At 48.7% G+C, this 23,253-nt stretch overlaps 1 protein-coding gene across 2 annotated transcripts in view; it reads left to right on the forward strand.

Annotated features, from left to right (window-relative positions):
* Positions 1–23,253, forward strand: part of Bicd2 (BICD cargo adaptor 2) — a 47,742-nt gene that overhangs the window by 19,553 nt on the left and 4,936 nt on the right. For both annotated transcript variants that reach the window (XM_057787337.1, XM_057787338.1), the window contains exons 2-6: positions 10,309–10,521; positions 16,931–17,083; positions 19,414–19,875; positions 20,506–21,528; positions 22,386–22,537. In XM_057787337.1, coding sequence (XP_057643320.1) covers positions 10,309–10,521; positions 16,931–17,083; positions 19,414–19,875; positions 20,506–21,528; positions 22,386–22,537 — 2,003 coding nt within the window. The remainder of the gene's footprint in view (positions 1–10,308; positions 10,522–16,930; positions 17,084–19,413; positions 19,876–20,505; positions 21,529–22,385; positions 22,538–23,253) is intronic.

Here is a 23,253-nt window from a genome sequence, read left to right on the forward strand (position 1 = left end):
TATTCTTAATAATAGCCTCAAAGGGAAAACAACACAAGTGGTCATCACATGATCAGTAGGTAAACATGTGGTCTGCCTGTGCCATAGGAACATACAGCCATAAAAAGAAATAGAGTACTAATAAAAATTGTAACATGCATGGACCTGAAAAATGTGCTAAGTGGGAAAAAAACACATAAGACCAGTATTGTATGAGTTACATGAAATGTCCAGAAATAGACAAATTTATAAGAATAGAAGATAGATTGTTGGTTGCCTGACTTGGGGAAGCAGAGCTGGAGAGTTATTGCTAATGGAGACAGGGTTTCTCTCTGAAGAGGGGTGTTAGTGTGTAGTTAATGATAGTTTTCTCACAATTATAAACACTGGATTCAACCTCCCTGAATTCAAAAGATGGGTGTTCATAAATGGGCTATTATCTTTAAAAATCTGGGTTGCATGGCTCCTGAGGCTGTAGCTCTGTTGGTAGATGCTTGTCCACATGCACAAAGCCCTAGGTTCCATCCGCAGTACCACATCAGTCGGGGTTAGTATGTAACCCAGCTCCTAGGAGATGGAAAAAGGAGAATCAGGAAACTTAAAGTCCTAGTTGGCTACTTAGCAAGTTCGAGGCCAGCCTGGGATACAGGAGACCCTGTCTCAATTAAACAAAACATATACAAAAAATATTTTTAATGAAAGGGGAGATTTTTTTTTTTTTTTTTTTTTTTTTTTTGGTTTTTCGAGACGGTTTCTCTGTGGCTTTGGAGCCTGTCCTGGAACTAGCTCTGTAAGACCAGGCTGGTCTCAAACTCACGGAGATCCGCCTGCCTCTGCCTCCCGAGTGCTGTGATTAAAGGCGTGCGCCACCATCGCCCGGCTGAAAGGGGAGAATTTTTGTGTGCAAAATTTTCTAAATAAATTTCTCCACAACATGAAGAAGTCATTGAAGGATCCAAAACTCTCTAGCTGTGGTGCCTATATTAAAAGAACTTTGCCTGACACTGAGAGATTAAATTACTTTACTAATATTTAGCCTTTTTTGTTTATAATCCTCCTTGAACAAGTGTCGTTTTTACTGAAATTGATGTCTGTGGAGTATGTGCTTTGAGGTAAAGGTTATAAGTATAATTTTTTAAATTTTGTGTTCCTAAATGAACAATTTACTTTGGAAATTTCTTATTTGTTTATTTTACTTTAAACTCATGTTTTTTGGAGAGATTCTTTTTCTCAGTTCCTTTCAGCAGTTAGTTTATGTGTGGCAGTTGGTAGTTCTCCTGACATTGTGGTTTACTTATGCTTCTCAGCCTGTCTTGTTTCTTAGTACATGCTGAATGCATACTTTAAAAACTGAACTGGCTTATCTCATATTTGAGTTCTGGGCATGGTCTTCTGATGACTGAATAATTCATAAAACAGGTTCTGTTTATTGGGTTTGCTGAGTTTTCAGTTCTGTATCGGCATAGGATTGGTCTCTAAGCACCTGCCATTTGGAAGGGAAGATTTGCTGAGATCCTGTCAATGCCTCCATTTGAATGAATGTGGTAGTAGCCAGGGACTCTAGGTGGACTCCCGTGGCTTGCCCAAGGAAGGGAGATTGTGCCATTGATGTGGGAGCTCAGCTCTCACATGTCTGCTGGAATCAAGCTGTCAGTGTTCAGCTCCTCAGTCTGGGGAGGTAGCTGCACATTTGTCAGCCTTAGTAGTTGTAACTGGGTAAAAAGACACACTAACATGGTTGCTTTGCCTTTTGTTTTCTGTGTCCATCTCTGCTGTGTGGAGGCTTTGCCTTGCTACTTTGTTTAGAGTTAAGGAACAGCTCTTTTTATCATTCATGTTTATTTTTAGTGGCTGCCTTTCCCTTGCATAGTCCAGCTAGACTATCCTGAGTGTTGATAAGATGTTTCTATTTTTATTTACTCTGTTTCCTGTTGTTTAGTTCTGTATGCCTTTCTTGATACAGATGTAATTAAGAGATTATTTTTTAATTTTTGTGTGTTTGGGTACATGCTGGCTTAGTTTTCTGTTGCATTTTTTCAGAACAGTTTTAGATTATAATACAAGCATGAAAAATACATTTTGTTCTCTGTGGCACACGGACATGCTAGCAGTTTCTTCCTATTTTAGATTACTCTTACATCATTTACAGTTCCTTCTGATAGTTTTTCTTGCACACAGCTCTGTTTGGGAAGAAGATTGTGTCTGTCCTGCTGTGGAGACTTCTGTCTCTGACAGTCCTGATTGTCATTGAGGAGGTCCCTGACTGGTCCCTCTACCTACTTGTTAATTTGTATACTAGCCTTTCCCAGACAGCATAGGTTTAATCAAACTTTGATTATAGATTTAATCTCTTAATATTTTAAGTCTTTATCTCTAAATGAATGGTGTTGAGCTTGCGTTTATATTAGCTTAATATCCAGAGCACCATCTTGACTTTAATAAGATTTGATGCCATTTGGTGTCCTGGAATCCTGGTAATGCAGGACACAGCATTTTCATGAGCTGCCCAGGATGGAACAAGACTCTCAGACCCATTTGAACAGTGCGTCCCAAGCCCATGTTTTTCTTTCCAGCCACCTCGGCTCTTTTCCAGGCCTTCAAGACACTGGCTTCCCCTTTGTGGTAGCCTAGTGGCTTGCAAATGTGAATGGGTGGTGAATCCACCAGTCAGTCAGTGTCTTTTGAATGGCTGGGTCCTGGGGATCCTGACACTGCACAATATTTATGCTACTGGTGCCCATCAGAGGCCAGGAATGCAGTAAGTACGACTAACTGCCATTGGTAAAGGTTGACAGGACGCATGTGCCAGCCTCTAGGCATTTCTAACAAGCCTAGACAGAGAGGTGCTGTGATGGGACTATTCTCACGTCCCCTTTCTCTGCAGGGTCAGGATGTGGGGATCGGATGAGAAGCAAACCTCTCTGCTTCCCCAGCCCTTGCCAGGAACCAACAGCATCTCCATTTCAGCAGGTGGTAGGGGAGCCCTTCCCAGCAGGCGTGCCAGGGTGGGCAGCTGGTACAGCTTAGGGATTCCTGGGATTCCAGGCCCAGCCTGATGCAGGCGTGGTGTCCCTTTCGGAATAAGTGTGGAACCCACAGTCTGTGGGTAGGCGGTACTGAATCAGCCCAGACAAAGGATTGGAGGCTCCTGGCTTTGTTGTGGAGTCTCTTTCCTGGAACAAGCCTTGTCTCATTAGATTGCAGAGGCTGGCTCCCCTGGTTTGGCAAGTCTTCTGCCTGCTGCATCAAATGATCAAACTGGTTTAGGGAGAAGAATTCTTTGGGATACCCTTCCCTGGCTTGTTGGTGTAGGCCTTCTCCAGGGAGCCAGGCCCCCATGGATAGTGTGTAGGGTGGCAGAGGGTTTGTGCTCAGTCCTGATTACACCTGTCCCCAGGCCCCCAATGTATTCTCCAGATTGAAGGGTCAGTCTGTCCTGCTGGTACAGAAGAGTCGCTCTCCTTGTGAGATGTCCACATTACTCTCTGGTAATGGTTGGGGCTTTCTTTCCTTTGTAGATGAGGAAACTTTCAGTAGACATTGGCAGGGAGCCACGCAGCCCTTCTGGCTCACTCTAGAGCAGGAACCTTGTGGGATCTGTAGGACTTGGCCAAATGTGTGGAAAGGTAGAAAGGGGTGGGGTAGGCACTGATCTGGACTGGTCTTCAAGTCCTCATCCTTTTAGTTAGTAGGCTGGTTGTAGATAACCCTGGCTTGGTACCATGTTCTCTCAACGCAGTCCTGGGCTTCTTCACACCCAGCCTTGGGAACTTAGTCTTGTAGCCCAGTTTTCAGTTTCAGCAAGGAGTGCCCCCACTGAATCATGGGAGATGGGCCCAGGCAGCCTAGTTCCAGATGTGTACATACCTGCTCACTCTGCTCACTCTCCTCCTCTGCAGCCAGGAAGTGCTAATGGAATAGTGCCTTCTGCCCAGCTGGTCTGTGGACAAGGCTGTAAGACATGGCTAAGTAGGAAGGGATGGGGATATTTGTCTGGTGGCATGGGGAGCTGGGTCTCCTAACCCCACCAAGTCCTACCTTTTGTGCTTTGGCTTCACTTCCTCCTCTACCCTCCTAAGTTCTGGCCAGCTGCTTGTTTCCCACTCTCTGCCAGGCACAGGACTGAGGATGCAGCCTTGCCAGAGTGAACTTAGGTTTTCTTCAACAGATCAAGGGAAGGAACACTTACACTTGAGAGTTGTTCAGGGTTGTTGGACACCCCCCCCGCCCCCCCGGTGACAGTAGGGAGCTTTGCAGGTCTTCTGCTCATGGGAGGGGATGGGACTGCTGCCTAGACTGGGTCTCAGCAAACCCCTTCCTGGGGAAACAACACGATCTTACAATAAAACTTTATTGGGACCAGCTTATTAGATAGCCTTCAGGAGTTAGGGCCACTGAGATCCTGATTTCAAAATCATAGTAAGTGTCTGCCAGGCCATATCTGTGCTGCTTCTGATGCTGACTCTCAACCTCTTTTTTTTTGTGTTCAGGACTTGAGCATTTGTTGTGGGCAAGGACCCATTCTGAGGGCTGGTGGCCTACATTGTGCTGCCCTCATTCTAGATCCTTGGGGTTGGGAACAGGGTAGCACTCAGCATGCTGACACTGGTCCAGAGATGAGTCCCTTGCTCTGTCTGGAGTCAGACATAATGCTTGCATCTGGGCCACCAGAAGAGGGAGACGAGAACAGAGAATGACTCCCTGAAGTTGTGTTTGAAGGCTCTGTTATTGGGGACTCAGTGGAGCTCAGGGAGTTGAGAGGCTGCCCAGTCTCTAATGAGAAAATTATTGACCCTAAATTCTCTCAGCAGTGAGCTCAGGCTGGAGACATTATTAACCCAAGTTATCAGTGAGGAAATTGAGGGACACTGTAATCTACTCTCAACATGACCCCCATCTGCACTATTGTGTCCTATTTCAGAGGAGGGTCAACTAAGCAGCATATGATGTTAGTTGTCCTTTCCTAAGACTCTGGGCACAGGTGGGCTTGTATGCTCCCTCCCACACGCATCCAGAGTCTGTCCTCCCTTGCTGTGATGCTTGGTTTCCAGAAGTGGAGGGATAAAGACGCATTTCTTGGATGGGACTCCAAAGCCCTGTCCTGTCAGCTCTCTATCAGTGTTATACCACCCCATGGTGTAACCAGACCAAGCACCTGTGGCAAAATGCTTCAACCTATTTTGCCTCAGTTTTTGTGTGCAGAGTGGCTGCTTATGCGGCCCCCTTACACCATGGCACCATGAAACAGTCTAATGCTTAGGGCATGTCTGTTTGGTTTGGTTTTTCAAGACAATTTCTTTGTATAGCCTTGGCTGTCCTGAAACTCATTCTGTAGACCAGGCTGTCCTGGAACTAGCAGAGTTCCACCTGTCTCTGCCTCCCAAGTGCTGAAATTAAAGGTGTGCACCACCACCACTCAGTGGGCATGCCTGTTTTATGGCTGCAGTCATCTGGCAGATTCCAAGGATAGCAGGTATTGAGCCCTGGCATAAACCCCAGCCTGTGCCTTGCTGCTGCACTTGCCCTGACCTCCTTCCATGGGTATAGTTTCAACTGCCCAAGCCTTTTGTCCTCCTCACCCTCTACCCCCATCACTGCTCATGCTGTTCCTTTACCCGAGGCCACTATTCCCACTATGCTCAATTTGGGAATTTGCTAGGGCTGCTGTAATTTTTGTCTCCTACCCAGAGCTTCTCTTTTCCCATCCCAGCCACATTTGACAGGTCCTGCATCCTGTAAAGTCGCATTTCTGAGGGTGGTCCTGCTGCTGAAGTCATGATTGGCCTGGTTTCTTGTAGGCATAGATGACTGCACCATGGCTACATGGGTGTAGCTGACCTTGAAGCCAGCGTCTCAGGGGGCTGCTGTTGGACAGAAGCAAACTTGGGCTGTGTTTCTCTTAAAGGCATCTGACTAGCCATGACCTCATGCTTCATCTCTCCTGGCCTTGTTGGGTCTTGCTGAACCTGGACAGCTTCAGAGCAGCAGGCAGGATGTGGGCCAAGAACCTGTGTTGAGAACTGAATCTGCCTGAATAGCCCATAAGCAACATCACTGCTGCTCCTCATAGCACAGATCATCCACCATCCTGTGGTTAAGACTGGAGAAGAGCTGATCTTCTGTTTCCCTGTCTTCCTTCCTTGGAGCAGCTGGGGAAGTTTGTGGAAGGGGCAGGTTAGAAGCTGTGCCTGTGGTCCAGGGGAGGATCCTGACACCAGGGTGGTAGACAAAGGCTCTCTCCTAAGAAGGTCCACAAGATGAGGCAGGAAATCTACAAAAACATCAATGGCTGTTCCCCACCAGTCTTCAGGTCAGACAGGAACTCCTTTCCAGGGAGCATTTCCTCAAGGAAGGACGGAAGGGACCCTGCACAACCAATAGGATGGGAGGATGATTCTGGGTGCAACAGGATTTGAGTGGATTTGAAAGGTTGCCTAAGATTGGATGCAGTATGGTCTGAAAGGGTCAAAAGCAATACGATAAGACAGACACGGCCACCTCTCTAACCCTTATCCTCCTAGCTGGAGGTGGTAGCTACAGGGATGGGCTATGTCTGGTAGGTTCACACTCTCCAGGTGAGGGCACAGCACTTCAGAAACAACTCTGCTGTTTCCTTAGGCAACTTTAGTGAGCTTCATGCATGTTAAGGTATTCAGTATAAATTTTCATATAAGCATATGTTCATGAGACCATCAGCAAAATCAAGGTAATGAATTTGTCCTGTGTCCTCTGTAGTCCTCTCCACCCCAACCACTGAACCTCTGTTTGGTTTGCATTTCTATACTTTTACATAAAGGGAATTGAACAGTCTATCTTTTTTCTCTGAGTAATTTTGAGGTATATCTTTCTTGATGTATCAATTCTTTTTATTGATGTACCATATTTATTTAAAATTGTTAAATCTATTGTATTTGTGTGTTCAACTTTGTAGAACTGACTTTCCCCTTCCACCTTTATTTATGTGGGTTCTGGGGACTGGACTCAGGTTAGCAGACTTGAATGGCAAATGCTTTTACTTACTGAGCCATCTCTCAAGGCCCTTTACTTTAAAATAATGGAAAGCTGGGATTACAGATGGATACATTGCCACATCTGGCCTTTATGTAGCTTTGAGCAATTCAAACTCATGTCTGTATTATTACATGACCAGTATTGTACCCACTGAGCCATCTCCCCAGCCCCTTGTGATCATCTCTATTGCACATACTGTTCCATCTTCCTGCCTCAGCCTCCTGGTAGATGGGTTTACATGCATTCGCTGTTGACTGCCATGCTCAGATCTAAGATTCTCTCTCTCTCTCTCTCTCCCTCTCTCTCTCTCTCTCTCTCTCTCTCTCTCTCTCTCTCTCTGTGTGTGTGTGTGTGTATGAGAGAGAGAGAGAGAGAGAGAGAGAGGAGAGCACACATAAAGCTTGGTCGGGTCAGCTAATCTGTCTCGTGAAGTGCCTTTGGGTCATGGGAGCAGGTGGGGATAGTCCTGCTCTTTCAAAGTCATTTAGTCCATTCTAGGTCCTTTGAATTGCTGTGTGAGTTTTAGAATGAACTGGTCAGTTTTCTACCAAAAGCTGCTGGACCTTTGGCATTGTGAGTTGATAGATACGCTCCTTGAAACAGTTGCTCTCTCAGGTTTGTTAGGCTATGCTTTCTTATTTGTTGGTTTGTTTCATTTGAGCTCTTCCTTTGGCTGCCTTTTAGAGTTGCTTAATTCTTCAGATGCACAGTGTGTCTGCTGTTGACCCTGCCTTCTCCAGAAGGTTATTGGCATCTTTTATGTCTTCTTTTTGTTCTTTGCTTCTGAGTTGAGGATTTGGTTCTGGTATTTGACTCTCAGCTTCTCCGCTCTTCTGGGCCGCTCAGGGCTGTGTGCTGTCTACTGATCCTTTCTTCATTAGGTCTTCACTGTGAAGATCACCTGTTGGCATCTGGATGTGTTTGTTTCCCTTAATGTGTTCTGAGCTTTGTTCTAGAATGTAGTGGCTTGGAAACGGATAATCCTTTCATGGTCTGTCTTTACGCTTCGTTCTCCTATGCTAATCAGCGTGTAATCCAGGCTGATTCTGCCAGGCCCCAGACATTTTCTCCTCATGCCTGTGAATCTGGCTAGTGGGAGCAGGCTTATTTTCAGACTGTCAGGGATTGTTCCTGCTCTCCTCTATGGTCCTTTTCCTTGGCTTCCTCTGCCCTTCTTCCCTGTCTGTAGTCATCTTCTTCCCCAGGTCCTGCCATGTGCCTCAGTCCTCTACCCTGTGCCATGTCCTGAAGCTCCTTCTGAAGGGATGCGAGTTATTGTAGGATCCCCTCGTCCTGTCGTTTTACCTGGTACACAGACTGGAAAACTGGTGCTTACTGCTTTATCATATTTAAAATCATTTGTTTGCATATGTATGTAGGCACATGCCACATGCCTGGCATGCATATGCCATAGTGTGCATGTAGAAGTCATAGGACAACTTTTGGGAGTCAGCTCTCTCCTGCCACATGGGTCTTAGGTTGTCAGACTTGATGGCACATGTTTTTACCAGCCCTGTTCTAGAGACTGTTCCTATGTTTTCCAGTTTTTAGTTTCCCACACGGGCAGTGGAGTCTGTCCCTGTGACTGTGTGTCTTCTCAGCTGGAGGTAGATGTCTCCATCACAGTGTGTTTGAAAAGCTGCCCAGGGCTGCTCCTGTGCCCTAGGCTGGTAGCTTGGGTGGAGGAAAAGTTGGGGCCCAGATTGGCAGGCCTGGGCTTGAATATTGTATCACAGTGCTTAGCCATCACACTTTGGGGAAAACTCCTTGCCCCAGCTCCAAGTTGACAAGTGTATCCCAGGCAGCCATAGGAGCTGGACTCCTCAGTTCAGTCCCAGAGCCCCAAGTTGGGGACTGACTTGGTTTTTGGTTCCCTGTGTGCTTTGTGGTGGAAAGGCAGCATGGGTCAGGTGCTGTGTAGGTAGCAGTGTGTGGCTTGGTCCTTCCCTGGGATCAGCGTGGAGGCAAACAGACTAGAAATCACAAAGTTGAACTACTTTGATTTGTGTAGAATGGATGCTGTTGGAGGACCAAGAGCATATGGGTAAGGCTTGGCTACCTTGAGAGGGAATCCACAGTCTACTGCAGGAGTGTTACACTGTGAGCCCTAGGCTCCCCCTCCATACACACGTCAGTGCCAGCCCTGGTTTATTGGGCTGTATGTCCTCTGGCCCATTGTGAGGCCTTCCTACAGTATCTTGGACACAGCATATACTTCAGATTAGACCCTGCTCCAATCTGCCAGTTCCCTATCAGGATGAAAATTAATTGCTTTCTGCATTTTTATGTGTTAGTATTAGAAACTGCTCAACATAGTAACTTCCGTGTATAATGTGGCTTTGTATGTTTTGCTCATTGTTTTCTTGGATTGAGTTCCTAGACTTGTGAAGTAAGAAATGAAAGAAAATAGTTCTTTTCTCTTTTAAAATGACTGAAAACCGTCATTTTATTGTTTTTCAGTAACTCTTCTCTAATGTTCTTGCCATGAGCCACGGGTCCTAGGAAGAGTCAGGAAAGGAAGGCAGAGTAGACGCACAGTCCCTCAGTGGACTGTAACAGAGGCCAGGCTGGGCCAGGCTAGGTAGGGTATGGATTCCGCACAGCTGCTGGCCTCAGTGGGTGACTGACCTGGGCTGTGGGTAAGGCCAGTACTTGTTGCTCTCACTTGGTAAGTTTTCTTCCCGAGTCCTAGGGCCTGACACCAGTGTCTGAAACATGCAGATACACGCATCTCTGGGCCTCTGCACCCTGAGGTGGTCACTCTAGCTAGTTGTTACTGTGCCCTGTTCTTAGGACTAGGAACTCTGGTTGCCCAGCCCTGGTTTGTCCCAGAAGAAACGAAGGATGATTTGACATCAGGTGCAGGATGGGGCGGCTCCTCACCCTTTGCGTGTAATGGCTGGTACAATTTTGTAAACCTGGAATGTATGTTGGGTGTGCTGCTCTAGGGTTGTTTCCCATTAGCTTGTCCAGGCCCACAATCTAAACCACTTATTTCCTTGTCCTGGGAACTTTCCAGCTGGTATACATCATCAGGCCTCAGACTTTGTCCCTTCTGTGGGAAGTTCCACCTATGTTTGTGACCCTGTATTCTTCATTTTCCTTTCTGTCCTTCCACATAACAATGCTCCGAAGACTAGTTTAGTTCCACTGTGGTGAAACACGTGCCTGCCGTGTGCCTCTCAGTGTGTGTTTTAACACATGACAACACAGAACTGCTGCACAGGTCAAGACCTTTGTGTTTCTTGTGATCTTGGGTATCCATTGCTTTGTGGCCCCAGGACACCTGTCTCATGAATGTCTTTTCTCTCCGTGCAGGCATTTGGCCAGGCACACACAAACCACAAGAAGGTGGCTGCTGATGGTGAGAGCCGGGAGGAGAGCCTGATCCAGGAGTCAGCCTCCAAGGAGCAGTACTATGTGCGGAAGGTGCTGGAGCTGCAGACAGAGCTGAAGCAGCTGCGCAATGTCCTCACCAACACTCAGTCTGAGAATGAGCGCCTCACGTCCGTGGCCCAGGAGCTAAAAGAGGTGAGTGGCTGGGGGTGACGCCTGTCACTGTGACAGTGGGCTGTGTGGCTACGTCTTGCTTCTTTGGTCTCTCAACAGTTCTGTGCCTGAGTTATGCCCATCTCACTGCTGTCATGCATACCCTGAGCAGGCCCTGACCAGCAGGGAGGAGTATCAAAGTAGAGCACCGCAGCCTGAACGATGAATGACCCAGCTTGTGATTTGGTGGTCACAGGGACAGAGATCAGCCAAGACTCATAGGGAGTCTATGGCACTCTGAGGTGGTTGAGGACCCATTGCTAAAAGTCTCCATGTGAGCTACAATCCTGGTCGAGGTCCATGGTCTTGGGGGTTAACCTCAAGATCTTTCTACAGGCTTGGGATCACAGTGTCTTTAGCCCTCACTTGGACTAGAGACCAGACAAAGCCTTGTCTTCAGTCTCTGAGACCCTGGGTAGGAGACACCCGGTCCCTTCACTGCACATCCTCCAAGCTCTCTGGGCCCCATTCCAGCTATGGAAGCCGACCCTCCACAGTAGATGCTCTCTCAGGGAAGTCAGCAGAGCACAGGTCATCAGCGTGTGCTGTAGTCAGGGCTGTGCACAGTAGGCCCAGGGACTCTGACCCTAGGGCCATCAATAGCAGGGAGCAGTCACTTCCCGGGGTGTGGGGTCTCTGAGGTCTTGAGGAACCCAGTCTGAATAAGGGGTTGGGGGAAGGCAGCCTCTGCTTCTGGAGCCCAGTGCATGATCTCATTTCCTCCCACAAGTATGGCTCTGGTGAGAGTGGAGGAGGGGCTGCCACTGAGGAAGAGAAGCAGCTCTGGTGACAATCTGCCTGTCTACCCTCCTTCCTGAAAGGCCAGGGCTTTCTCTACATTCAGCCCCTAGGCAGCCAAGAAGGCTGGATGACTGTCCTGGGCCGGAAATGAGCTCAGTAAATTGAAGATAGGCAGGTCTGGGGTGGGGGAGAGATTCCTGTTGTTCCTGTTTATGCTTTAGGAGGAAATCCTGAGTCTCCCTACACACCCCTTAGCCGCCTTTTTTTTTGAGTGTCCCTTTTTCTGTCCACAGGTCTGTGGAGGCCCTCTGCAGCCAAGTCATAGGCTGCCCTTCAGCCTTCACCTGCACACCTGTCTGGGTCGAGGTTCTGTTCTCGCCACTGTCTCCGCCCACTTTTAGGATTGGTCTCTCCTCTGCTGTTGCTCCTAGCTTAGCATAATGGTCCCTCATTGCCCAGCATTGGCCCCTATGGGTTAGATTTGGTTTTGCTGGCATTTGGTGATTCCTTATGACCTTTGTCCTACTACCTCTGTCCCTAATAGCAACTCCTGTTTTTCCTCTCCTGTGACTTCCTGCTTGGGATGCAGTTCCCTCCAGGGTCCTGACTACAGCACACGCTGATGACCTGTGCTCTGCTGACTTCCCTGAGAGAACATCTACTGCGGAGGGTGGGCTTCCATAGCTGGAATGGGGCCCAGAGAGCTTGGAGGATGTGCAGTGAAGGGACCGGGTGTCTCCTAACCAGGATTTCAGAGACTGAAGACAAGGCTTTGTCCAAGTCTGTTGTCTAAGAGAGGGCTAAAGCCAGTGTTAACTTTACAGTACCAAACAATTTTGTCCTTGTCAGATAGTTCTAATATCTTGGACCCAGTCATCCTAATGACTCTTGGTATTCTGTCAGACATGAAGACACTGAGGTTGCTGGGGAAAAGCATCTCTGGAGATTTAACTTGTGGGTGTTGTGCTGCATGTAGGACCAGCAGTGGGCAGTTTGGTCAGGTTTTTTCTTGCTGACATTATTCCTAGAAGGTAGATGATCACCTGAGAAAAGGCTTGTTGCAGACATGACACTGTTTCTCAGATGGATAACTTAAGGCCCACTAGTCCCAATAAAAGATAAGAGTTCTCCTCTAGGTGATAAACGGACAAGCCCTGTATGGAAAGGGTTGGGAGCTCAAGAGGCCAGCAAAGAGAACTGACAGTCCCCCCAACACAGTGGCCTCTTGAAGCAGGCAGTTGTCACACACTTCTTGCTGGTCAGGGGATCCAGGTGAAGGAGAGCTGGTGGCTAGGACCTTAAATGGTTGGCCCCGAGCCCATATGCCCACTGTTTCTATGTAGGCTGGTCCCTGATATCAGACACTCAGCTTGGGAGGAGGTACTTTTCTGAGGGAAAACTAAACCCGTGTGGCTAGTTGGAGCCTGCTGGAGCTCTCAGAAGTTGGGCATGAGGTGGGTGGTGGTGCCAGGCAGCAGGCCAGCTGAACCTCTCTGCTAAGCCTGGCAGCTGAGGTTGGAAGCAGTCTCCCTAGAAAGATAGTGTATGTGTTTGATTCCTGCTCTGTCAGCAGAGAAGGGGCAGTTAACCTGTCACGTGATGTTACCTTGCAGCATGTGACTTATGTGTCTGCACATTTCTCTGTGCTTGTCTTTCCACAAGGACACTCATTCACAGGCCCATGCAGGCCCATACACTGCACCAAAGGGAAATACTTCTTGGCTAGTACCCAGGATTCTGGTCCTAGCAATGGCGTAAGAACAGAACTCCTAGAGAGTCTTGTGAGGGCCAGGTTTATAGCGGCACTAAGGACTCACAGAACATACGGGTACTGTTGTAGGGTCACAGCATTCCTTGTATGGCTCTGGGCCTGGTTCTCTCAGGCTTCATCCCGGCCTTCTGCGTCCATCTCCAATTGTATAAGCTGCACTCTCCGTTCTAGCCATGTGGAAACTACCACTGTGTCTCTTAACCCCTGCCTTCTAGGTCTCTGATTTCTGCTGAATAGCCCTAGGGTACTGGGGAGACTCAGCTCTTACCCTCAGTTACCAGTCTACCTGAGGGCTTTGTCCACATGGTCTCTCTTTGTACATGCTGGAATACTTTCTGCATAGCAAGCATTTTTGAGTTGGCTGAGAGAGAGCAGGAATTGGGGTCATTTCTGGCAGAGAGAGAACATTAGTAGTTACTCTCATATCCTTTGTGCTTTAGGTGGGGTGAAAAGAGCCTGGGTGTGTTTCCATCTACATAGAGCCCCAGGCTTTCAAGAGGTCTGTTTGTGGTCCTACCTCCTACCTCCTTTGTAGCTGTGCTAGGGGCTGTTTCTCTCCTCTCAGCATGTATTGCCCTCACCATCTCTGCTCTTGTGATGCTCTGTCATCTTTTGGTCTTCTCTTTCTCTTCCTGTGTTATCTGTTTCTTCTGGTGTCGGTTCTGTTGCCTCTTTCAATCACTTAATGAGGGGACTGTGTCTATATTCATAGATTGTGAACTTAGTTTTAAGTGCTAAATTTGTCAGTAGTGCTTGCTGTGTGACTCTCTTCCACTTTCTGTTGTGTTCTCCGTCTCTCCATTTTTATATTTCATTTCACTAATCCAACATTATTGCTTATCTCCCTGCATGGCATCTTATGAGGCATATGCCCCTCAGATGAACACAGAAATGTGATCAGGGGCAATTCCTGTTGATGCTAAGAGGACAGAGCCGTGGACCTTGACTCCTGGTTCAGGGCTCTGGAACAGGTGTGTTGTTGGTCGGAGGGGCCATCTGAGCATTAGGAACAGGGATTAGAAGCAGGAAGCGGGGTTGTTAGGGATTTTGCTCCCAGGGGACGTTGGTGTGAAGTCGTCTTCACTTGTCACAGGGTAAGAGAGGGCTGCAGTTGGTGGGCAGAGGTCAAGAAATCGCTAAACAACCTACAACATACAAGATAGCACCCACAGCAAAGAATGGTGTGGCTCTGAAAGTGTAGGAATGAGGCTTCTACGCCCCTGAGTACAGTGTGGGCAGTGCAGGTTGAGAGCTACCACAGTGGGTTTTATTGCTCTCCTCTTGGCCCTGCACTAGCCTTTCCCTGTGACAGTCTTCCCAGCTCCTCACACTTGACTTGGAGACAGTAACCAACTTTCAGCAGATTTATTTAGGTGGTATATGTCCTATACAGCTCCCTTAAAAGTGTGCTCCATGCTCGCCTCTAATCCCTGATCCTAATGCTCAGATGGCCTCCAGACCAGCAGCTCATGTGCTCCAGCGCCCTAAGTAAAAAGCCCAGGCCCCAGCTCTGTCCTCACAAGCATTGTCCCTCAGCATTGACAGCATCTACATGGCTGTAGGTACGTGGACCGTCCTACAGTTGTTATTCTTTCTGTGGTGCTGGGGCTCGAACCCAGGGCCTTGTGTTGAGTGCCAGGCAAGCCCTCTGCCCCAATACACACTTCAGTCTTTCAATTAATTTCAGAGTATTTCATCATTCCCAAAATGAAGCCTATTTTTCAGTTACTCCCACACCCCTCTTTAGCCCCTCTAGCCTGCTTTCTATGGCTGTGGATTGCTTGTTCTAGACCTTTCTTACAAATGAGTCATACAATGCTTGGCCTCTTGTGACTGACTTCTTTGACTTAGCAGAATGTCTTCATGCTTCATTCGTGTTGTAGCAAGTGTCAAGACGTCATTCTTTAATGTAGCTGAATAATACTGCATTGTATAGATAGAACATGTTTTGTTTATCCATTCCCTGGCCAATGGATACTTGAGTTGTATCCACCTTGAACACTGGGAACACTGATGTGCAGGGTTCTGTGTGGATGTGTTTCATTTCTCTGGTACAGACACTCTGTTTAACTGTTTGAACATCTGTAGATATGCCACAGTGCTGCCCCACTTAGCAGTTCACCAGTCAGATGACCCCATCTTGCAGATGGAGAAAAAGGGTCAGTATTAGTAAAGTGAAGTTCTTGCATTGTTTGACATGGGCACGTCCACGTCAGATTCACCAGCGCCTCACTCAGATCCGCGAGACTGGCAAAGTCTTCCTTGGGTGAGGTTTAGAGGAATGGCAAACTCTTCCTCTAGTTCAAGTGTGAATGCTGGTGGTGTGTGCAGAAAATGTTTCTCCCTGGATAAGACTGCTGCCCTACACAGATTGTTCCTGCCTAGATTAGCTAACTCCGCCTCCTTCAGATGTGAAGTTCAGCATTTCAGCCGTGTATAATAAACATGCCGAGCTTTTAAGATGCTGTGACTTCTCCATCAGAGTGCAGATCACTCCACGCCAGCCTTTCTGTTTCTGCGTTTATCATTTTTTCATTCCTTCACTACCCCAAGTAGGTCGGTTCCTGGAGTCTGCAGAGCTCAGCAGGGTTAGAGCAGGTTGTGTCACTTGTCTGAAGTTCCACCCTTGAGAGAAGTAGGAGGGATCTGTGCCAGAGACTTGCTTCTGTGGGGAGTGGTGTGGTGGTATTCGGGTTCTAAAGAGGATGTGTGGCGTGGGGGTGGGGGAAAGGAGGAGATGAACAAGATCTGAGGGTGAATCAGGATGGTTGCCAGCAGCATTTAATTGAAAAAAAGACTACGGCCTGGAGGTGGTGGCACACGCCTTTAATCCCAGCACTTGGTAGGCAAAGGCAGGCGGATCTCTGTGAATTTGAGGCCTATCTGCTCTACAGAGCAAGTTTCAGGACAGGCTCCAAAACTACATAAAGAAACCTGTCTTGAAAAACAAAACAAAAAAAGAAAATAGACTGCACCTTTTATACTCTGTGGTCACACATAGGATTAAATGGGAGACAGGGACATGTGAGCTGGGGTGTGGCTTGAGATCAGGGGTTGAGGATTCTAGCATTGACCTTGACGATATCCACCAGTCATACATTACTGGAAGAGCTACAAGTTCTTCTTGCTAGAGATGAGAATGACTGCTTTAGCAAGCAGGAACTTTCCTCAAGGTGGGGGGGGGCACCCCAGGGAATGGAGACCTTTATTCAAATGCCTGACCTTAGGAGAAGGACTTTTTCTGGGAGCAGATACTATCCTACAATGTCTTAGTCTTACTATATTGGTCTGTTCCCCTCATGACGCTCCCAAAAGGGAAGGTTCTGATATTTTATTTTTTTCCCATTATACCGTACCATTCTGATTTCTCTATGTTTAATAACTGACCTCTTACCTTTAATGGCCCCAGGCTCTGGATCTGAATTGTAGGCATTCAGGTGTGTCTAACTTTCCTTCTCTAACTTTCCTGTTCTTGGTGTAATTAGGAGGGCACAATTTTTTTTTGTATTTTGTTTAAATTGTACACATTTTTATCCTTTACCAAAGTCCACACAAAATTTCCCTAAGGGAAAGTCATTAATATTGAGAATCATTAAAAATGAAAGTAAAAAGGTTCTGGAGAAGTGTGGTCTGCGATGTTGAAATGCTGGAACTTTGTCAAGCAGCAGTGGTCGCCATGCAGTCCACATCAGATCTGATCTGGTTGTGCTCTGCATAAACCCCACTGCCCTGGGCTTCTCTCCTCCAAGCAGCCACACTGTTGTCCAGAAGGCTCACAGCATGCCTGGCAGTACTGGGCCCCCTTATGCCACTTGGAAGCACACATGGTAGAGCCAGCTATAGAAACAGCGCACACAGCTTTTTCCTCTGCCCCTGCAGATCAACCAGAATGTGGAGATCCAGCGTGGCCGCCTGCGGGATGACATCAAGGAGTACAAGTTCCGGGAAGCCCGTCTACTTCAGGACTACTCAGAGCTGGAGGAGGAGAACATCAGCCTGCAGAAACAAGTGTCTGTGCTCAGGCAGAACCAGGCGAGTCTCCACCCTAGGGTCATCCTGGGCACTCAGTCCTTTCATCCACCCATCTTCTTTTCTGTGTCTTGTTCCACATATCTGAGGCCAGGGCCAGTAGTACCTCCACAGTGGAGACTGGAATATGGCCCATAACACCTAGTGCTCCCAGAGCACAGAACAAGGCCTGTGACTTTATTATAACAATTTCCCAAGCCAAGTGTAGCGTGATTCTTGCTGGGAGTCAATTTCTGTTTAGCACAGATAGGGTACCGATAGCACACCAGAAAGTCCACTTTGGTGAACCATTGACAATGTTGAGCTTATTTACAGGAGCATGAGTGAGGAGAACTCATAGTAGCATGGGTGAGGGGTTCCAAGGTGTGGGTAAGGGATTTCAGGGATGTGAGTGAGGGGTTCCAGAGGCGTGGGTGAGGGGTTCCAGGGGCATGGGTGAGGGGTTCCAGGGGCATGGGTGAGGGGTTCCAGGGGCATGGGTGGGGAGAACTCATAGGAGCTTGGGCGAGGGATTACCAGGAGTGTGGGTGAGACCTCCAGCAGTTGCTAGATGGACTTCTTTTTTTATTTAACCTTCTGCTTCCTGTCTATTCTAGCAACCTCTGAGATAGCTGTAAGAGGATTAGGTGTCTCTGGGGTCAGGACACAGGAGGAAGGGAATGGCTGGACTCTTGGGTGAGGGTCTAACAGTGCTTTACCCCTTCCTTCTATGAGAGAATGTTTATAGGCCTGATCTTGTGAGGGTCTCCAAGCTGGGTAATCATGGCTGCTCTGATTTCGAGACAGCAAGGGCCATGTCATGTCCGGAGGACAGTGTTCCACATCACCAAGGTATGGGGGAACTCAGATGAAGAGGGTGTACTAAAACCTCTGGAGGAACACTGCCATGATTCTGCCTGTTGTAGGGATGAGAGACGTGGCAAAGATTGGGAGGTCCTCTCGAATGGGTGAGGGTAAGAACCACCCAGTACCTGAACACGCTTCCCATTCTCTAAGCTGTAGCCAACAGGGTCTTTTCTCTCAGGAAGTCCCAGACCTTACCCCCAAATGTCATGGATGCTGTCCCTCTATCACCCACATCATCTTATAGCTAGGGCCTCATCGTCAGTGGACCCAGTGTTTATGTCCTGCAGGAGGAAGCCCATGTGTCTGTGTAGAAGCTTCTGTGTTTGCAAAAGCAGGCAGGGAATAGAGTCTGGGGCTGGGCAACCACAGGGGCAGGGCTCCATCCTGTAGCTCGTAAGCGTGAGATGCCATTGGGCATTGATCGGTACTGCTGCCCACAGTGCTCTGAGCAGAAGAAAAACCAAAGCTGAAGGAAACCCTGCATCCAGTGGAGCTACATGTACTCTGAGGTTCCTCCCCCTCACTTGGGGCACTGGAATGTGGGTGCACTTAGAATGTTGTACAGGGTTTCCTTTCCTCCCGCAAACCCAGAGAGAGTCCCTCATTGCTTCCTTAATATCACAGAGATGTTTTAATATGAGCCTCACAGTAAGCATCAGCTCCCATCTACTCTGTTCACTCAAACTGTGTCATGTTAATAAGGCCAGTTATGCCTTCCCACTCTCTTCCAGCTCCTCCAAGCTTGCATTCTGAGGAATTGGTGCTGAGGCATTCAGCCTTGAGGAGAAATCCAGTTCCTTTGTTTTAAAATATGACTCAAAATAATGGTCATAGCACACCACAAGGCATGCTTTAAAATAATGTGATTAGGGCCAGGCGGTGGTGGCATACCTTTAATCCCAGCACTTGGGAGGCAGAGGCAGGTGGATCTCTGTGAGTTTGAGGCCAGCCTGATCTTCAAGAGCTAGTTCTAGGACAGGTTCCAAAGCTACAGAGAAACCCTGTCTTGAAAAACCTAAATAATAATAATAATAAGTGTTTAGGGCTGGTGAGGTGGCTCAGTGGGTAAGAGTGTTTCCCATGCAAACCTTATGACCTGAGCCCAGCTCCCAGAACTCACATAAAGATAGGAGGAATCTCCACATTGCACAGTTGCATGTGCACTCACACACATACATCATGCACCATGTAGATGCACACACATTTAAAAGAGATTTGCTTAGCTGTTAGTGTTAACTGAGTAATTTTATGGAATTTTAAATCAGTGCACACTAGTACTAATTTTTAGAGGTAGAATAGCATCCGTGTCACCTGATGTGGGAAGTGACCTTGGCTGCGGCCACTGCCCTCTCCTTACAGGGTGGCATTTCATTCTGTGGGTCTCTTTATCCTTTGTGGTTGGGGGGTGGTCTTCTGGCACTGTCCTGATTTGCCAACCTGAGTGGAGCTACCACATCCCTTGACACTGGAGTATTTGTATTTCCTAGGTGGAATTTGAGGGCCTCAAGCATGAAATCAAGCGTCTGGAGGAGGAGACCGAGTACCTCAACAGCCAACTGGAGGATGCCATCCGGCTTAAGGAGATCTCTGAACGGCAGTTGGAGGAGGCTCTGGAGACGCTCAAGACAGAACGGGAGCAGAAGAACAACCTGCGCAAGGAGCTGTCGCACTACATGAGCATCAATGACTCCTTCTACACCAGCCACCTGCAGGTCTCCTTAGATGGCCTCAAGTTCAGTGATGATGCCGTCACTGCTGAGCCCAACAACGATGCTGAAGCCCTGGTCAATGGCTTTGAGCATAGTGGCTTGGTCAAATCCTCGCTGGACAACAAGACATCCACACCTAGGAAGGATGGCCTGGCTCCACCCTCTCCAAGCCTCGTTTCTGACCTGCTCAGTGAGCTCCACATATCTGAGATCCAGAAGCTGAAGCAGCAGCTGGTGCAGGTGAATAGGCAGGGCCTTGTGTCCATCCTTCTCTGTCCCCATGCCTTCTGCAGTGCTGGCAGGACTGCATGTTCTGTGTAAGCAGTGCTTTTGTAACATGTGGTTACCTTTAATTTACTCATGCTGGCTTTAAATCCTATATCTTTACCATAGATGAAACTCTGTCCCAGAGAAGTAGGTTCCTGATGATTGTGTAAAGTTTAGTACCATGGTGCCCATGTTGCTCCCTTTGCTACCCATATCATGTCTGGGTGGGGTGACATGGCTCCTCGTGTAACTCCTACCCACAGGCCACAAACTAGAGTCTCAGCAGAGCCTTACATTGGCACATTTGAAAGTTTACAGTGTGTTCCTCACAACACAAGAAAGGAAAGTGGTGGAGAGCTGGGACACTAGGGATCCTGCCAGTTTGCCCTGGAGTTGCACATTTGAAGCCCAGCTTCCCTCCAGCACATATAGAGTGAACCTTTATGAGCGATCGCTTTTTTGGTCTTTGTGGTGAATTCTGTCCGGTCTTCTGTCAGCAGTGGCATGACCTTGGCCCATGTGGCATAGCCTGAGATCTGGCTGAGCCATCCTGGAGTCCTTTAAGCCTGTTGACCCTCTTTCCTGCCATGTCTACCTTTGCAGATGGAGCGGGAGAAGGTGGGCCTACTGGCAACACTGCAGGACACACAGAAGCAGCTGGAGCAGGCTCGGGGGGCCCTCTCTGAGCAACATGAGAAGGTGAATCGTCTCACAGAGAACCTTAGTGCCCTGCGGCGCCTTCAGGCTGGCAAGGAGCGGCAGACTTCCCTGGATAATGAGAAGGACCGTGATAGCCATGAAGATGGTGACTACTATGAGGTGGACATCAATGGGCCTGAGATCCTGGCCTGCAAGTACCATGTGGCTGTGGCTGAGGCTGGTGAACTCCGGGAGCAGCTCAAGGCATTGCGCAGTACACACGAAGCTCGCGAGGCCCAACACGCTGAAGAGAAGGGCCGCTATGAGGCTGAGGGCCAGGCACTCACAGAGAAGGTCTCTCTGCTAGAAAAGGCTAACCATCAGGACCGAGAGCTATTGGCCCATCTGGAGAAGGAGCTGAAGAAGGTGAGCGATGTGGCTGGTGAGACCCAGGGCAGCCTGAATGTGGCTCAGGATGAGCTGGTAACCTTCAGTGAGGAGCTGGCCAACCTCTACCACCATGTGTGTATGTGCAACAACGAGACACCGAACCGTGTCATGCTGGATTACTACCGCGAAGGCCAGGGCAAAGCTGGCCGTACCAGTCCTGAGGGTCGTGGGCGTCGTTCGCCTGTCCTTTTGCCCAAGGGGCTGTTGGCCACAGAGGTGGGCCGAGCGGATGGGACTGGAGACAGCAGCCCCTCACCCAGCTCTTCACTGCCGTCGCCATTGAGTGACCCCCGCCGGGAACCTATGAACATCTACAACCTGATTGCCATCATCCGAGACCAGATCAAGCACCTACAGGCAGCAGTAGACCGTACAACTGAGTTGTCCCGGCAGCGAATTGCCTCACAGGAACTGGGCCCTGCCGTGGACAAGGACAAGGAGGCCCTCATGGAGGAGATCCTCAAGCTGAAGTCACTGCTGAGTACCAAACGGGAGCAGATCACCACCCTTCGCACAGTGCTCAAGGCCAACAAGCAGGTGAGATAAAGTGAGTGGGTGTAGTAGCAGGCCACTTGTTCGTCCCAGCTGCCCAGAACTGAAATAACCACACAGAAACTGTATTAATTAAAGCACTGCTTGGCCCATTAGCTCTAGCTTCTTATTGGCTAATCCTTACATATTAATTTAATCCATCTCCATTAATCTATGTATTGCCACATGGCAGTGGCTTACTGGTAAAGTTTTGGCATGTCTTACTCTGGCAGCAGCTCCACGGCGTCCCTCTGACTCTGCCTTCTTCTCCCAGCATTCAGTCCAGTTTTCCCTGCCTACCTAAGTCCTGCCCTATCAGCCCGTCAAGGCAGTTTCTTTATTCATTAATGGTAATCACGGCACACAGAGAGGACTCCCACATCACGTGGAGCACCAGAGCCCACTGGGAGGCTGCCTCCTCCACTTGTTGCAGGGCCCACAGGCCTGTGCCATTGTGTTTAGTCTCCTGCTGTCCCCTTCCTCAGAGCTGCCAGACAAGGTGGAGTGACTGTTGGCATTAGAGGGCTCTCTAATCAGAGCTGCTCCTCACCACCTTACAGAGTTTCTGATGCTGAAGGAACAAGACGATGGCCCAAGCCCCAAGGGGCATGGTGCAGGACTTTGTGACTTCTCCGGGACAGGCTCTTTGGTTCATCATTCTTCCCTGCTAATCAGAATCAGAGGGGACCCCCAGTAAGCATGGCTATCATTTTGTCCCCAAGACTGCATGTGAGAATTCTCTGCATGCAGAGAATTTTTCACAGGCAATAGCCCCACCGTGGACCCAGGGTTCCCATTGTAAGCTCAGAACTTCCCTTGAGCAGCTTCACCCCACCTACCACCTTATACCTCTTTGTCCCCAGACAGCTGAGGTGGCCCTCGCCAACCTGAAGAGCAAGTATGAGAATGAGAAGGCCATGGTGACCGAGACCATGATGAAGCTACGGAATGAGCTCAAGGCCCTCAAGGAAGATGCAGCCACCTTCTCCTCCCTGCGCGCCATGTTTGCCACCAGGTAACCCCACCACTAGTGGGCTTCTCTCTCCTGCAGCTTCTCCCCTGCTGGAGCTACCTGTTGCCCTTACTCACAGGTTTCAGTCTTCTTCCTGAAGCCTGTAGGCCTGCTGGCTCAGGCTCTAGCACCATCAGGCACCTAATACAGCTCAGGGTTTGGTAATTACAGCCCCTGGCCCAGCCCATCACGTATGCGAGGCTGCCCTCCTTGCCTGGCTCAGATTGGTAACAAGGGAAAGCAAGGAGATGGAAAGACTGCACCACCAGGGTCCTCAGCTGGCTGCACCTCAGCCTTCTGTGCATCATGTAGGCAGGTGCCCAAGTCTGGGCCAGGCCTGGTAGATGCCACTTAGGCAGAGGTATGCATCTGTTTCCCTGTTCCTTTGGCCCCCAGAAACTTGGCTCAGATTTCACTGTTAATGAACTTGAATGCTCAATTTGTGTTGCTTTGAGCGTAAGAGACTTAGAAGCAAAGGGCCTAGAGGAGTGAGCTTTGGGGATAGGGGATAGCACTCTTGGTTCTAACTTTGTTCCAATGACGAAGGCCCAGACTAGTTTGTTAGCTTCTCTTCCTAGGACAGGACCGTCGGGGGTTTCAATTCAGCTATGTGCCATCCACTTCCCGCCTGGGAGGTGTGCAGCTTTCTTTCCTCTCCCATGAGGGATCTCTGTGGCCTGGGAACCCCTTAAGGGTGGTCTAGGCTTCCAGGCTGGGAA

Source organism: Chionomys nivalis, chromosome 13 (assembly GCF_950005125.1).
Source record: "Chionomys nivalis chromosome 13, mChiNiv1.1, whole genome shotgun sequence".
NCBI classification, from domain to species: Eukaryota; Metazoa; Chordata; class Mammalia; order Rodentia; family Cricetidae; genus Chionomys; species Chionomys nivalis.